We start from the raw sequence: 15,024 nt of genomic DNA, 5'->3' as shown, positions 1-15,024 counted from the left end.
TGGATCGAGAATTCATGGGACGTCAACGAGCCGAACATGTGCAGATCGTGGAGGTGCCGTACTTTCGGTACTAGGATCGGTCGACCATGAAGACGTACGACTACATCAACCGCGTTGTCATAATGCTTCGGCTTACGGTCTACGAGGGTACGTGGACAACACCCTTCCCCTCTAATTGATATGCATCACCATGATCTTGCGTGTGCGTAGGAATTTTTTTGAAATTACTGCGTTCCCCAACATTTGCCAAATTTCATAATCATAAAATGCGGCAATTGCTAACATGATTCGGACGAACTTAAGCATTGCTACGGGTAAGAAGGTCTAATCGTAGTCAGCTCCTTGAACTTGTCGAAAACCTTTCGCAACAAGTTGAGCATTGTAGATAGTAACATTACCGTCAGAGTCAATCATCTTCTTGAAGATCCATTTATTCTCTATGGCTTGTCGATCATCGGGCAAGTCAACCAAAGTCCATACTTTGTTCTCATACATGGATCCCGTCTCAGATTTCATGGCCTCAAGCCTTTTTGCGGAATCTGGGCTCATCATCGCTTCCTCATAGTTCGTAGGTTCGTCATGGTCAAGTAACATGACCTCTAGAACAGGATTACCGTACCACTCTGGTGTGGATCTTGCTCTGGTTGACCTACGAGGTTTCGTAGTAACTTGGTCAGGAGTTTCATGATCATCATCATTAACTTCCTCACTAATTGGTGTAGGAATCACTGGAACTGATTTATGTTATGAACTACTTTCCAATAAGGGAGAAGGTACAGTTACCTCATCAAGTTCTACTTTCCTCCCACTCACTTCTTTCAAGAGAAACTCTTTCTCTAGAAAGGATCCATACTTAGCAATGAATATCTTGCCTTCGGATCTGTGACAGAAGATGTACACAACAGTTTCCTTTGGGTATCCTATGAAGACACATTCTTCGATTTGGGTTCGAGCTTATTAGGTTGAAGCTTTTTCACATAAGCATCGCAGCCCCAAACTTTAAGAAACGACAACTTTGGTTTCTTGTCAAACCACAGCTCATATGGTGTTGTCTCAACGGATTTCGATGGTGCCCTATTTAACGTGAATGCATCCATCTCTAAAGCATAACCCGAAAATGATAGCGGTAAATCAGTAAGAGACATCATAGATCGCACCATATCTAATAAAGTGCGGTTACGACGTTCGGACACACCATTACGCTGTGGTGTTCCAGGTGGCGTGATTTGCGAAACTATTCCGCATTGTTTCAAATGAAGACCAAACTCATAACTCAAATATTCACCTCCACGATCAGATCATAGAAACTTAATTCTCTTGTTATGATGATTTTCCACTTCACTATGAAATTCTTTGAACTTTTCAAATGTTTCAAACTTATGTTTCATCAAGTAGATATATCCATATCTGCTCAAATCATCCGTGAAGGTCAGAAAATAACGATACCCGCCACGAGCATCCACACTCATCGGACCGCATACATCAGTATGTATTATTTTCAATAAGTCTGTTGCTCATTCCATTGTTCCGGAGAACGGAGTCTTAGTCGTCTTGCCCATGAGGCATGGTTCGCAAGTATCAAGTGATTCATAATCAAGTGATTCCAAAAGCCCAACAGCGTGGAGTTTCTTCATGCGCTTTACACCAATATGACCTAGACGGTAGTGCCACAAATAAGTTGCACTATCATTATTGAACTTATATCTTTTGGTTTCAATACTATGAATATGTGTATCACCACTATCGAGATTCAATAAAAATAGACCACTCATCAAGGGTGCATGACCATAAAAGATATTACTCATATAAATATAACAACCATTATTCTATGATTTAAATGAATAATCGTCTCGCATCAAACAAGATCTAGATATAATGTTCATTCTTAACGCTGGCACCAAATAACAATTATTCAGGTGTAATGCTAATCCCGAAGGTAGATGTATAGGTAGCGTGCCAACCGCGATCACATCGACTTTGGAACCATTTCCCACGCGCATTGTCACCTCGTCCTTAGCCAATCTTCGCTTAATCTGTAGCCCCTGTTTCGAGTTGCAAATTTGAGCAACAAAACCAGTATCAAATACCCGGCGCTACTGCGAGCATTAGTAAGGTACACATCAATAACATGTATATAAAATATACCTTTCACTTTGCCATCCTTCTTATCCGCCAAATACTTGGGGCAGTTCCTCTTACAGTGACCAGTCCCTTTGCAGTAGAAGCACTTAGTCTCATGATTAGGTCCAGACTTGGGCTTCTTTACTTGAGCAGCAACTTGTTTGTCATTCTTCTTGAAGTTCCCCTTCTTCGCTTTGTCGTTCTTCTTGAAACTACTGGTCTTGTTGACGATCAACACTTGATGCTCCTTCTTGATTTCTACCTCCGCAGCCTTTAGCATTGTGAAGAGCTCGGAAATTGTCTTATCCATCCCTTGCATATTATAGTTCATCACGAAGCTTTTGTAGCTTGGTGGCAACGATTGAAGAACTCTGTCAATGACACTATCATCAGGAAGATTAACTCCCAGTTGAGTCAAGTGGTTGTGGTACCCAGATATTCTGAGTATATGTTCACTGACAGAACTATTCTCCCCCATCTTGCAGCTATAGAACTTATTGGAGACTTCATATCTCCCAATTCAGGCATTTGCTTGAAATATTAACTTCAACTCTTGGAACATCTCATATGCTCCATGACGTTCAAAACATCATTGAAGTCCTGATTCTAAGCCGTAAAACATGGCACACTGAACTATCGAGTAGTCATCAGCTTTGCTCTGCCAGACGTTCATAACATCTGGTGTTGCTCCTGCAGCGGGTTTTGCACCTAGTGGTGCTTCCAGGATGTAATTCTTTTGTGCAACAATGAGGATAATACTCAAGTTACGGACCCAGTCTGTGTAGTTGCTACCATCATCTTTCAACTTAGCTTTCTCTAGGAATGCATTAAAATTCAAAGGAACAGTAGCACGTGCCATTTATCTACAACAACATAGACATGCAAAATACTATCAGGTACGAAGTTCATGATCAAATAAAGTTCAATTAATCAAATTACTTAAGAACTCCCACTTAGATGGACATCCCTCTAGTCATCTAAATGATCACGTGATCCATATCAACTAAACCATGTCCGATCATCACGTGAGATGGAGAAGTTTTCAATGGTGAACATCACTATGTTGATCATATCTACTATATGATTCATGCTCAACCTTTCGGTCCCAGTGTTCCAAGGCCATATCTGCATATGCTAGGCTCGTCAAGTTTAACCTGAGTATTCTGCTTGTGCAAAACTGGCTTGCACCCATTGTATGTGAACGTAGAGCTTATCACACCCGATCATCACGTGGTGTCTCGGCACGACGAACTGTAGCAACGGTGCATACTCAGGGAGAACACTCATACCTTGAAATTTAGTGAGAGATCATCTTATAATGCTATCACCGTACTAAGCAAAATAAGATGCATAAAAGATAAACATCCCATGCAATCAATATAAGTGATATGATATGGCCATCATCATCTTGTGCCTTTGATCTCCATCTCCAAAGCACCGTCATGATCACCATCGTCACCGGCTTAACACCTTGATCTCCATCGTAGCATCGTTGTCGTCTCGCCAACTATTGCTTCTATGACTATCGCTACCGCTTAGTGATAAAGTAAAGCAATTACATGGCGATTGCATTTCATACAATAAAGCGACAACCATATGGCTCCAGCCAGTTGCCGATAACTTTGTTACAAAACATGATCATCTCATACAACAATTTATATAATCATGTCTTGACCATATCACATCGCAACATGCCCTGCAAAAACAAGTTAGACGTCCTCTACTTTGTTGTTGCAAGTTTTACGTGGCTGCTATGGGCTTAGCAAGAACTATTCTTACCTACGCATCAAAAACCACAATGATTTTTCATCAAGTGTGTTGTTTTAACCTTCAACAAGGACCGGGCGTAGTCACACTCGATTCAACTAAAGTTGGAGAAACAAACACCCACTAGCCACCTGTGTGCGAAGCACGTCGGTAGAACCAGTCTCATGAACGCGGTCATGTAATGTCGGTCTGGTCCGCTTCATCCAACAATACCGCCGAATCAAAGTATGACATGCTGGTAAGCAGTATGACTATTATCGCCCACAACTCTTTGTGTTCTCCTCGTGCATATAACATCTACACATAGACTTGGCTCGGATGCCACTATTGGGGAACGCAGTATTTCAAAAAATTCCTATGATCACGCAAGATCTATCTAGGAGATGCATAGCAACGAGAGGGGAGAGTGTGTCTATGGACCCTCATAGACCGAAAGCAGAAGCGTTTAGTAACGCGGTTGATGTAGTCGAATGTCTTCGCGATCCAACCGATCAAGTACCGAACGCACGACACCTCCGCGATCTGCACACGTTTAGCTCGATGATGTCCCGCGTACTCTTGATCCAGCTAAGGCCGAGGGTGAGTTCCGTCAACACGACGGCGTGTTGACGGTGATGATGAAGTTACCGAGGCAGGGCTTCGCCTAAGCACTACGACAATATGACCGAGGTGTAAAACTGTGGAGGGGGCACTGCACACGGCTAAAGATCAACTTGTGTGTCTATGGTGTGCCCCCTCCCCCGTATATAAAGGAGGGGAGGAGGAGGCCAGCCGGCCCCAAGAGGCGCGCCCAAGGGGGGGAATCCTACTCCAAGTAGGAATCCCCCCCTTCCTAGTCCAAGTAGGAGAAGAAGGAAGGAGAGGGAGAGGGAGAGGGAAAGAGGGTCCGCGACCCCTCCCCTAGTGCTATTCGGACTCCCCTTGGGGGGGCACCACCTCCTAGCTGCTTCCATCTCTCTCCCCTAATCCCACTAAGGCCCATTACTTCCCCGGGGGGTTTCGGTAACCCCTCCGGCACTCCGGTTTTATTCGAAACTATTCGGAACACTTCCGGTGTCCAAATAACATGGTCCAATATATCAATATTTATGTCTCGACCATTTCGAGACTCCTCGTCATGTCTGTGATATCATCCGGGACTCTGAACAATCTTCAGTACATCAAATCACATAACTCATAATACAAATCGTCATCGAACGTTAAGCGTGCGGACCCTACGGGTTCGAGAACTATGTAGACATGACCGAGACTCATCTCCGGTCAATAACCAATAGTGGAACCTGGATGATCATATTGGTTCCTACATATTCTACGAAGATCTTTATCGGTCAAACCGCATAACAACATACGTTGTTCCCTTTGTCATCGGTATGTTACTTGCCCGAGATTCGATCGTCGGTATCATCATACCTAGTTCAATCTCGTCACTGGCAAGTATCTTTACTCGTTCTGTAATGCATCATCCCGCAACTAACTCATTAGTCACATTGCTTGCAAGGCTTATAGTGATGTGCATTACCGAGAGGGCCCAGAGATACCTCTCCGACAATCGGAGTGACAAATCCTAATCTCGATCTATGTCAACTCAACAAACACCATCAGAGACACTTGTAGAGCATCTTTATAATCACCCAGTTACGTTGTGACGTTTGATAGCACACTAAGTGTTCCTCCGGTATTCGGGAGTTGCATAATCTCATAGTCATAGGAACATGTATAAGTCATGAAGAAAGCAATAGCAATAAACTAAACGATCATAGTGCTAAGCTAACGGATGGGTCTAGTCCATCACATCATTCTCTAATGATGTGATCCCGTTCATCAAATGACAACACATGTCCATGGCTAGGAAACTTAACCATCTTTGATTAACGAGCTAGTCAAGTAGAGGCATACTAGCGACACTCTGTTTGTCTATGTATTCATACATGTACTAAGTTTTCGGTTAATACAATTCTAGCATGAATAATAAATATAAATAACAACTTTATTATTGCCTCTAGGGCATATTTCCTTCAGGTCTTGTGCTCATGGAGCCTTCACCCAATAGGTGGCCTTGTACTACTTGGAGTCTTCACCCGGTGGGTGGCCTTCTATTCCATTGGAGTCTTCTCCACTAGGAGGAAACCCACAATGAGAGGCAGATGAGCTAAGATCTATCAATGTCTATTCTTGTTTCAACTAACCCTATATCTCAGGTGGGGGAGAGGTATATATAGTCCTAGGCATGAAAAGGTAAGTGAGGGGCAAACAAAGAAAAGAATACATGGGCATTGCCCAGGTGATGAGCTAAATACATGGGCATTTTCCAACAGCTGCTCGCAGGCAGGCCCATGGGCACGGGGTTTCCACAGAGGTTGGTGGCAAGACCCTATGGGGAAAGGGTCGAGAGGCCCATGACCACGAGATTTTTATAGAGCTTCTCAGTTGCTGGACTTCGCGTGGATGCCTGTTGATGCTTCCAAAATCTGTCCTTTCTCTTGATGGTTCCTTCTCCGGTTCCATGCTTCCCTCTTGGATGGCATATTTCTTCTCTTGTGCTTGACCTTCTCCGTGCCAAGTGTGATATTCGGCTTACATCTAAAGATGAATAGGTAGGAATATCAAGTAGTATATCATCCTCGAGAGAGCCAAGTACACATGGTTAAAAAAGGCAGACAATAACATAAATGGAAGAAAATAAGCCAAATAGCAGTCAGTAGACACTTTTTTTTGAAATCATTCCAATTTGTTACATAAGGTTCACCCTAAATATAATAAAAACTACATTGAGATCCCTGGACCATCGAACGACAAATCCTGCGGGTAGAATGAGTTGCCGACGAGCCGACGCCGTCACTCCCATACCGAAGCCGGCCTGGCCTTGTCGGTAACAACCAGAAAGTCTTCATGCACGTGCCCTTAAGAACCACTGTCCAAGAGCTAAAGTCGTCATTGTTGAACCTTGAATTGGTCTGAAGAACTTGTCAGTCTTGCCATTAAGTACGCACGACGAGAAACTCTAATCTCGTCGCCCTAAGGAGGTGGCAGGAATATACGCCAGAGCTCTGCCTAATCCGTTCTTACGAACAAATTTGAGGAAGATCAGAGTGGCTCCCGTGTGAGTACTAAAACCATAACCTATCTATTAGCCCCAGCCTAGGCACCCTCCCCACCACCGGCCTCCGAAGTGGCATACAAAGGAAAGGTGAATCCATGTGCTTGTTAGCCAAGATCAAAGGAGGAATATTTTACGTGGTCCAAAGAGAGGAAAGAAAACCTTCAGTCGGTATAGACTCGTAAAAATGTTTTAGCTGACTGAGCACTAATAATTACGTAAAAGTAGCATGCTGTGGACAATCACTCAAGTGACGGTGGAGCCACCAATTCCAAGCGGCGCTCACACCACGCTTACTTTGACACGTACTCAAAGATGGCCGTTCGTTCGTTCTTGTGTCCAGAAAACCATTTCTTCATGATTTTCAGATTGCGCAAGAGTTCAGTAAGCAAAAAAAAAAAAGAGATGAGGTTCGGCCAGCAAAGAAGCAAGAGGAAGAAAAGATCCAGAGACGAAGAGTGAAAGGAAGATATTTTTACTAGTATGTGGAGAAGATTTTTCTCATGGTGAAAACTCAAGCCGCATTATTGTTGAACCCTTGAATTGATCTGAAGAACTTGACACTCTTGCCATCGTGTACGCACGATGAGAAACTACAATCTCGCTGCCCCGAGCAGCTGACAGAAATATATGCCGGAGCTCCGTCTAATCCGTTTCGACGGACAAATTTGATAAGGATCGAAGCGCCGTTCATGTGAGTACTAAACCCTAACCTATCTATTAGCCCGAGCCTAGGCACCCTCCCCACCACTGACCTCTGAAGCGGCAGACAGAGGAGAGGTGAATCCACAGGATTATCGTCCGAGATCGAGGGAGGAGTGCCACTGACTCTTAGAGCATATACAACCGAGGACAACATATCCGACCTCTCAAACGCCCGCAGGCGCGCTCAGGCGTGTCTGCAGACAGTGACCGGTCACACCTCAAATTTGCTCCTCTGCATCTGGATACCTCACAGTACAAACCTTAGATCCATACAAAAGCATGCAAACGAGAAAAATCCACGTATTACGTAGATCAAGTAACCTATACTACCATTATCCTCGCCTGAGATGTCCACTATCTCCGTGCTCGGCTCCGGGTACATGGGCAACAACTGGAGCTCCGTCTCCTGCGGCTACTCCGCGTCGGCCTCCACCTCTATATTTGCTTCCATCTCGTTGAAGAACACATCGGTCGCCACTAGTTCTTGCTGGATGAACTGCCGGTTGGCCTCCACATAGGCCTCTTCTTGGATGGAGTCCAGAATGGCCTGCTGCTCCGCCATCGCGGCCATTTGGGTGACTGCGAACTCCTTCTTCACACCCTCCATGTTGAAGCCCGGAGCCAGCACCAGCTCCTTCGGCTGCTCCACCTCGTTCTCCCCCGGTTCCGTCACCTCCATCGGGGCCGGCTGCTGCTCCTCTTCCTCCTCCTCCTCCTATTCTTCTTCCTCCTCCTACTCTTCCTCCTCCTCCAGCTCCGGTGAGTCCGGAGGCACGCCGCAGCGATGCGGGCGGCGCGCCTCACCCGGATCTCCTGCTCAATCTAGAATCGACGCTTCGGCGTGAGCATAGCACACGTGGTCTTCTTTTGCCGAACCATGGCGAAGCCGGAGGACGTGGGAAGAGCAACAGAGTGGGAGAGAAGTGGATGGGCTCAGACTGGCGGCGCGAAGAGGGAGCAGGTGGATGTGGCTAGGGTTGGGGGACGCCGGCCGGCTTAAATAGCCGGATTTGGCCTCGGACGGCGAGTCGGAACGGTGCCACGCGACATTCACCCCCCCCCACCAGAGGAGAAGTCCGTCGGACCGTCGGGTTTCCGGACGATTCCGTGTTGGACCTCATCCTCAGGCTTACATGGCGGACGCGCCCGGGCGCCTTCATATCCTCTCTATATCTGGGATGTATATGAGGATGCCGGTCAGCCCAAGCGTTTGTGGCGCATTTGAGGCATCCGTCTGGTCGGTTTTTTATGACCGAACCATCCGCCGACGTTTGAGGCAGGTTTGAGGCACCTCGGGTAGATGCTCTTAGCATGGTGTGAACACCAATTCCAAGCGGCGCTCACATGGTCAAACCACGCTTACTTTGACACATACTCAAAGATGACCGTTCGTTCGTTCTTGTCTGCAGAAAACTATATCTTCACTATTTTCAGATTGCGCAAGAATCCAGTGAGCAAAAAAAGATGAGGTTCGGCGAGCAAGGAAGCAAGAGCAAGAAAAGATCCAGCGACGGAGAGTGAAAGGAAGATATTTTTACTAGTATATGTGGAGAAGATTTTTCCCATGGCGAAAAACTAAAGCCCCTCTATGATCTTTTTGCTTTTTGTCCTATAGCTAAACCCCCAAAAAATCAAGCGGGCCATCTCAGTTGCCCAGCGATCCTCCACCAGCAGCATCATCCGCGCCGTCGTCGCCGCCTCCCCACCACACAAGCGCGCTCGCCTCTATCCACGCCTATATATGGCGACTCCTGCAAGCGCGAGAAGCTAGCCGATCTTTGAACTCAGCCGTCCTCCACACCTGCAAAACCAAAGGAATTGAGCAAGGAAGTACGTAGCTAGGCAGATATCATCGGAGGCACGCACGCACGCACGATGGCCACCATCTCTTCTTGCAGCCGCCTGTGCGGCGGCGGCGGCGGCAGCAGCACCGCCTTCCACCGCCGCCGCAGCCGGCCCGCGCGGGCCGCGCGGGCCGCCGTCGTCACCTGCCGGAGGTTCTCGGCCGTCGTCCGCGCGGCCGCGGCCGCCTCTGCCACCGCCGCGGCGCCCGTGTCCGTCGTGCCACAGAGCAAGGAGTAAGCTGGCTATCTCCACAGTTCTGCGCTCCTAGCTGAGTATGATGCATATTTTGTTGTGTGATTGACTCGTGGAGCCGGAATTGGTCTTTAGGGTGAAGCTTCCGACGTGGGCGGAGTTCGAGCTGGGGAAGGCGCCGGTGTACTGGAAGACCACCAACGGCCTTCCTCCAGCCCCGGTAATTATTCACTCTCCTTTGCATCTATCCATGCACATATCGACATAGCTCTATCTCCGAGCTTCGTCTTATCTTTAATTTTGTGTGTGTGTGGCAGGGAGAGGGCCTGAAGATATTCTACAACCCAGGGACGAGCAAGCTGACACCCAACGAGCAGTTCGGCATCGCGTTTAACGGTAGCCAGAGCAAACCATACACGCTCCTGAATCCTGATATATACACCATTTTCTGTCGAAGTTCCTTGGACAAAATTGATCAATTTGATTGGCTTGTGCCTTGGTATATATGTAGCTGACCGATGAGGTGTTTAACCTGTATGCAGGGGGCTTTAACCAGCCGATCATGTGCGGCGGCGAGCCGAGGCAGATGACGCTGCAGGAGAGGGGGAAAGCCTGCCCCCCCATCTACACCATCAGGATCCGGGTGCCGCAGCATGGTCTGTACTCTGTACACACTTCTAGCCTAATTCCTTTTAGCTAGCTTATTATTATTATGGTTACTGATGCAGTCCTGTGCTGCTGCAGCCATGTCTCTGGTTTTCTCCTTCACCAACGGAAATGAATGGGACGGGGCATACACCCTCAAGTTCAAGGTTCCCAAGCCATGGCTCGACAAGCCTCTGAGCTTCTTCAACGAGGTAATTAATTATATCTCTCAAACACTCCATGACAAAGGTCAAGAGTTGAAAATGCCTAGCCATCACCTTGCCACAGTGGGGCTTTCCGTGTTCATCATGTATGGTATGGAAGTGGGTAAAAACTAAGAACTTTGTGGTGCTGGTGCAGGGGCTGGCTGACGAGCTCAACATGGAGGGCGCCTGCGACAGGGCCATCTTCCCGGATGAGAACATCGTCATCACAAGCTGCGACATCGGCGGCTTCTACGAGGAGGGGGGAGACCGGTGCAAGCTGGACATCGTGAGCGGGTGCATGGACCCGACCTCGCACATGTTCGACCCGCTGGCCACCATCGACGACGGCTCCTGCCCGCTGGACTCTGATACGGAGGAGTGACCACCACCAAGACGACATGAGCAGCAGCTTCACAATATGTACTCATAAGACGAGGAGAGGAGAGCCACAATTGGTCGATGTGCGCGCCCTCCTCTCTCGTTTATATACTTGTAAAAAGGGAATGGTTGTGATACGATTAAAGGAAGAAGGATAGTACGACAGTGCGCACTAGGTGGACACGAGCGTTTCGCTGGAAACATGGATGCATGACATGTGCTGATTCTATCTCTGAAACAAATGTACATGGAAGGAAAAACAGCATAGTACCTGTTTTGTAAGGTGCAGGCATGGCCAGGGGAGTTCAGGAATTCTTTTTTTGGAGGGGAGTTCAGGATCTAAATAGTACTCCCTCCGCCCCATAATATAAGGTGTTATTACAACCGAATTGCATGGGTCGGAGGGAGAAGAGCATAGAGGAATTGAGCCCAAGCCTTATTAGTTGAGTCGGAGCCAAATCTGCAAGAGCAATGTCATGCAAACAACGCAAAACTCAGACCAATGAATCCACTCCTCATGTCTATTTCCATACACAAATTGCTTTTTTCGCCAACTTGAGCAGCTCTAAATGTATTCATGGAGATCTATATGGCTTCCTTCTTCTCTGCACTTGCATAGGTTTCCGAGCTCCATCAGTGGTTGCACCCGCGTCGTCTCCCCTCATTTTAACTATAGCTATCCCCGAGGTACCCCCGCGTCGTCTCGCGCAGGCGACTCGGGGGCGATTAGGTTTTCCCCCGAGCGCCGCCACCCTCGTCTGCCTCCCCTCGTCGCCGTCACCGGTGGCCTCCGGCCGGCCCGCGGCGGCGGCGGGACCCCTTCCACCTCCTCCTCCGTCCATCCCCGCGTTGGTCCCCCTACCTGCTCGCCGCCTCTCCTCGTCCGGTGGGCTGCTTCCTCTTGGAGCGGTCAGATCTGGATCATGCTGTTGCAGTGCTTGGAGGGGGTCGGTCTGGGATGGGGCCTCGGAGTGGTGCTCGTTGCGGTGGCTGGAGCGGCCGGCTTCGCGCGAGCTGCTCGCCTCTTCGGAGATGGGTGAGCGTGGCCCTTTGGATCTGGGGCGGAGGCCCTTCCGGCGAGACTCCATTGGCCTGACCGGTGCTCGTTGGTGCTGGCCGTTCTTCTTCGGACACGGGGGCGGCAGGTGGCGGCTGTGGTGCGGGCGTCTCGGTGGCGCCCGATCCAGATCTGAAGGCCTCCGTCTACTTCAACCACGGCTGCCTCCGATGGTCCTGCTTTGGGCGGCCTTTGTCGCCGGAGTTGTACCTGTATGGTGGCTGGAGGTGGGAGGTGGCTCCGGAGAAATCCGAGGCCAGCAGTGCTGGTCACGACGGCGGAGACGCCCAAGGGCATCGTACCCTTCTTGTAGGCGACGTCCAGGTCTCCTCCTTCCCCTCTTCCTTCCACCCAGCTCGTATGCCAGGCGAAAGCCCAAATCCTTGCCGGATCGAGCGACAGCGGTGCTCCGGGCGTCGGCACCCTCTTGAGGGTGTCGTTCGTGGTGAGCTTGGATGGATGTGATGCTTTCGTTGCTTGGCGGTGGATTGGTCTTCAGCAGCCCTGCCGGTCTCGGCGGAGCGGTGCTTGAACCTACTCATTGATGGCGGCGTATCTCGGCGGCGCGGCGCAGTGGAGATTCGGCATACGATGTGTGGCGATGGACTCGCGCAGGAGGACGAAGCTGTCTGGTGTTGTCGTTGTTGGAAATATGCCCTAGAGGCAATAATAAATTAGTTATTATTATATTTCCTTGTTCATGATAATCGTTTATTATCCATGCTAGAATTGTATTGATAGGAAACTCAGATACATGTGTGGATACATAGACAACACCATGTCCCTAGTAAGCCTCTAGTTGACTAGCTCGTTGATCAATAGATGGTTACGGTTTCCTGATCATGGACATTGGATGTCATTGATAACGGGATCACATCATTAGAAGAATGATGTGATGGACAAGACCCAATCCTAAGCATAACACAAGATCGTGTAGTTCGCATGCTAAAGCTTTTCTAATGTCAAGTATCATTTCCTTAGACCATGAGATTGTGCAACTCCCGGATACCGTAGGAATACTTTGGGTGTGCCAAACGTCACAACGTAACTGGGTGGCTATAAAGGTGCACTACGGGTATCTCTGAAAGTGTCTGTTGGGTTGGCACGAATCGAGACTGGGATTTGTCACTCCGTGTGACGGAGAGGTATCTCTGGGCCCACTCGGTAGGACATCATCATAATGTGCACAAAGTGATCAAGGAGTTGATCACGGCATGATGTGTTACGGAACGAGTAAAGAGACTTGCCGGTAACGAGATTGAACAAGGTATCGGGATACCGACGATCGAATCTCGGGCAAGTACAATACCGCTAGACAAAGGGAATTGTATACGGGATTGATCGAATCCTCGACATCGTGGTTCATCCGATGAGATCATCGTGGAACATGTGGGAACCAACATGGATATCCAGATCCCACTGTTGGTTATTGACCGGAGGACGTCTCGGTCATGTCTGCATGGTTCCCGAACCCGTAGGGTTTACACACTTAAGGTTCGATGACGCTAGGGTTATAAAGGAAGTTTGTATGTGGTTACCGAATGTTGTTCGGAGTCCCGGATGAGATCCCGGACGTCACGAGGAGTTCCGGAATGGTCCGGAGGTAAAGATTTATATATGGGAAGTCCTGTTTTGGTCACCGGAAAAGTTTCGGATTTTATCGGTAACGTACCGGGACCACCAGGAGGGTCCCGGGGGTCCACCAAGTGGGGCCACCGGCTCCGGAGGGCTGCATGGGCCAAGTGTGGGAGGGTACCAGCCCCAGGTGGGCTGGTGCGCCCCCCCACAAGGGCCCAAGGCGCCTAAGGGGAGGAGGGGGCAAACCCTAAGGGCAGATGGGCCTTAGGGCCCATGCCTGGTGCGCCTCCCTCTCCCCCTCCCCTTGGCCGCCCCACCAGATGGGATCTGGGCTGGCCGCCGCCCCTAGGGTGGAACCCTAGGTGGGGGCGCAGCCCCCCTCTCCCCCTATATATAGTGGAGGCAAAGGAGCAGCCCACAGAAACGTGAAGTTTCTTCTCTTGTTGGCGCAGCCCTACCTCTCTTTCTCCTCATATCTCGCGGTGCTTGGCGAAGCCCTGCTGGATCACCAATGCTCCTCCACCACCGCCGTTGTGCTGCTGCTGGATGGAGTCTTCCTCAACCTCTCCCTCTCTCCTTGCTGGATCAAGGCATGGGAGACGTCACCGGGCTGTACGTGTGTTGAACGCGGAGGTGCCGTCCGTTCGGCACTAGGATCTCCGGTGATTTGGATCACGACGAGTACGACTCCTTCAACCCCGTTCTCTTGAACGCTTCCGCTTAGCGATCTACAAGGGTATGTAGATGCACTCTCCTTCCCCTCGTTGCTGGTTTCTCCATAGATAGATCTTGGTGACACGTAGGAAAATTTTGAATTTCTGCTACGTTCCCCAATAGTGGCATCATGAGCTAGGTCTATGCGTAGTTTCTATGCACGAGTAGAACACAAAGTAGTTGTGGGTGTTGATTTTGTTCAATATGCTTACCGTTACTAGTCCAATCTTGATTCGGCGGCATCGTGGGATGAAGCGGCCGGGACCGACCTTACACGTACTCTTATGTGAGACTGGTTCCACCGACTGACATGCACTAGTTGCATAAGGTGGCTAGCGGGTGTCTGTCTCTCCCACTTTAGTCGGATCGGATTCGATGAAAAGGGTCCTTATGAAGGGTAAATAGCAATTGGCATATCACGTTGTGGTTTTTGCGTAGGTAAGAAACGTTCTTGCTAGAAACCCATAGCAGCCACGTAAAACATGCAAACAACAATTAGAGGACGTCTAACTTGTTTTTGCAGGGTATGCTATGTGATGTGATATGGCCAAGAAGAATGTGATGAATGATATGTGATGTATGAGATTTATCATGTTCTTGTAATAGGAATCATGACTTGCATGTCCACGAGTATGACAACCGGCAGGAGCCATAGGAGTTGTCTTTATTTATTGTATGACCTGCGTGTCATTGAACAACGCATGTAATTACTTTACTTT

General features: G+C 48.7%; 1 protein-coding gene across 1 annotated transcript; it reads left to right on the top strand.

Moving 5' to 3' along the window:
• The first annotated feature begins 9,446 nt into the window (after positions 1–9,446).
• On the top strand, positions 9,447–11,238 carry LOC125520761 (protein POST-ILLUMINATION CHLOROPHYLL FLUORESCENCE INCREASE, chloroplastic). The gene is made up of 6 exons (XM_048685774.1): positions 9,447–9,768; positions 9,863–9,947; positions 10,045–10,123; positions 10,270–10,383; positions 10,472–10,584; positions 10,733–11,238. Exons 1-6 carry the CDS (start codon positions 9,566–9,568, stop codon positions 10,958–10,960), a joined length of 822 nt encoding a protein of 273 aa, XP_048541731.1. The 5' UTR covers positions 9,447–9,565; the 3' UTR covers positions 10,961–11,238.
• The last annotated feature ends 3,786 nt before the right edge of the window (positions 11,239–15,024 follow it).

The sequence above is a fragment of the Triticum urartu genome, chromosome 7 (genome assembly GCF_003073215.2).
Source record: "Triticum urartu cultivar G1812 chromosome 7, Tu2.1, whole genome shotgun sequence".
NCBI lineage: Eukaryota > Viridiplantae > Streptophyta > Magnoliopsida > Poales > Poaceae > Triticum > Triticum urartu.
This window is presented reverse-complemented; position numbering and strand designations above follow the sequence as displayed.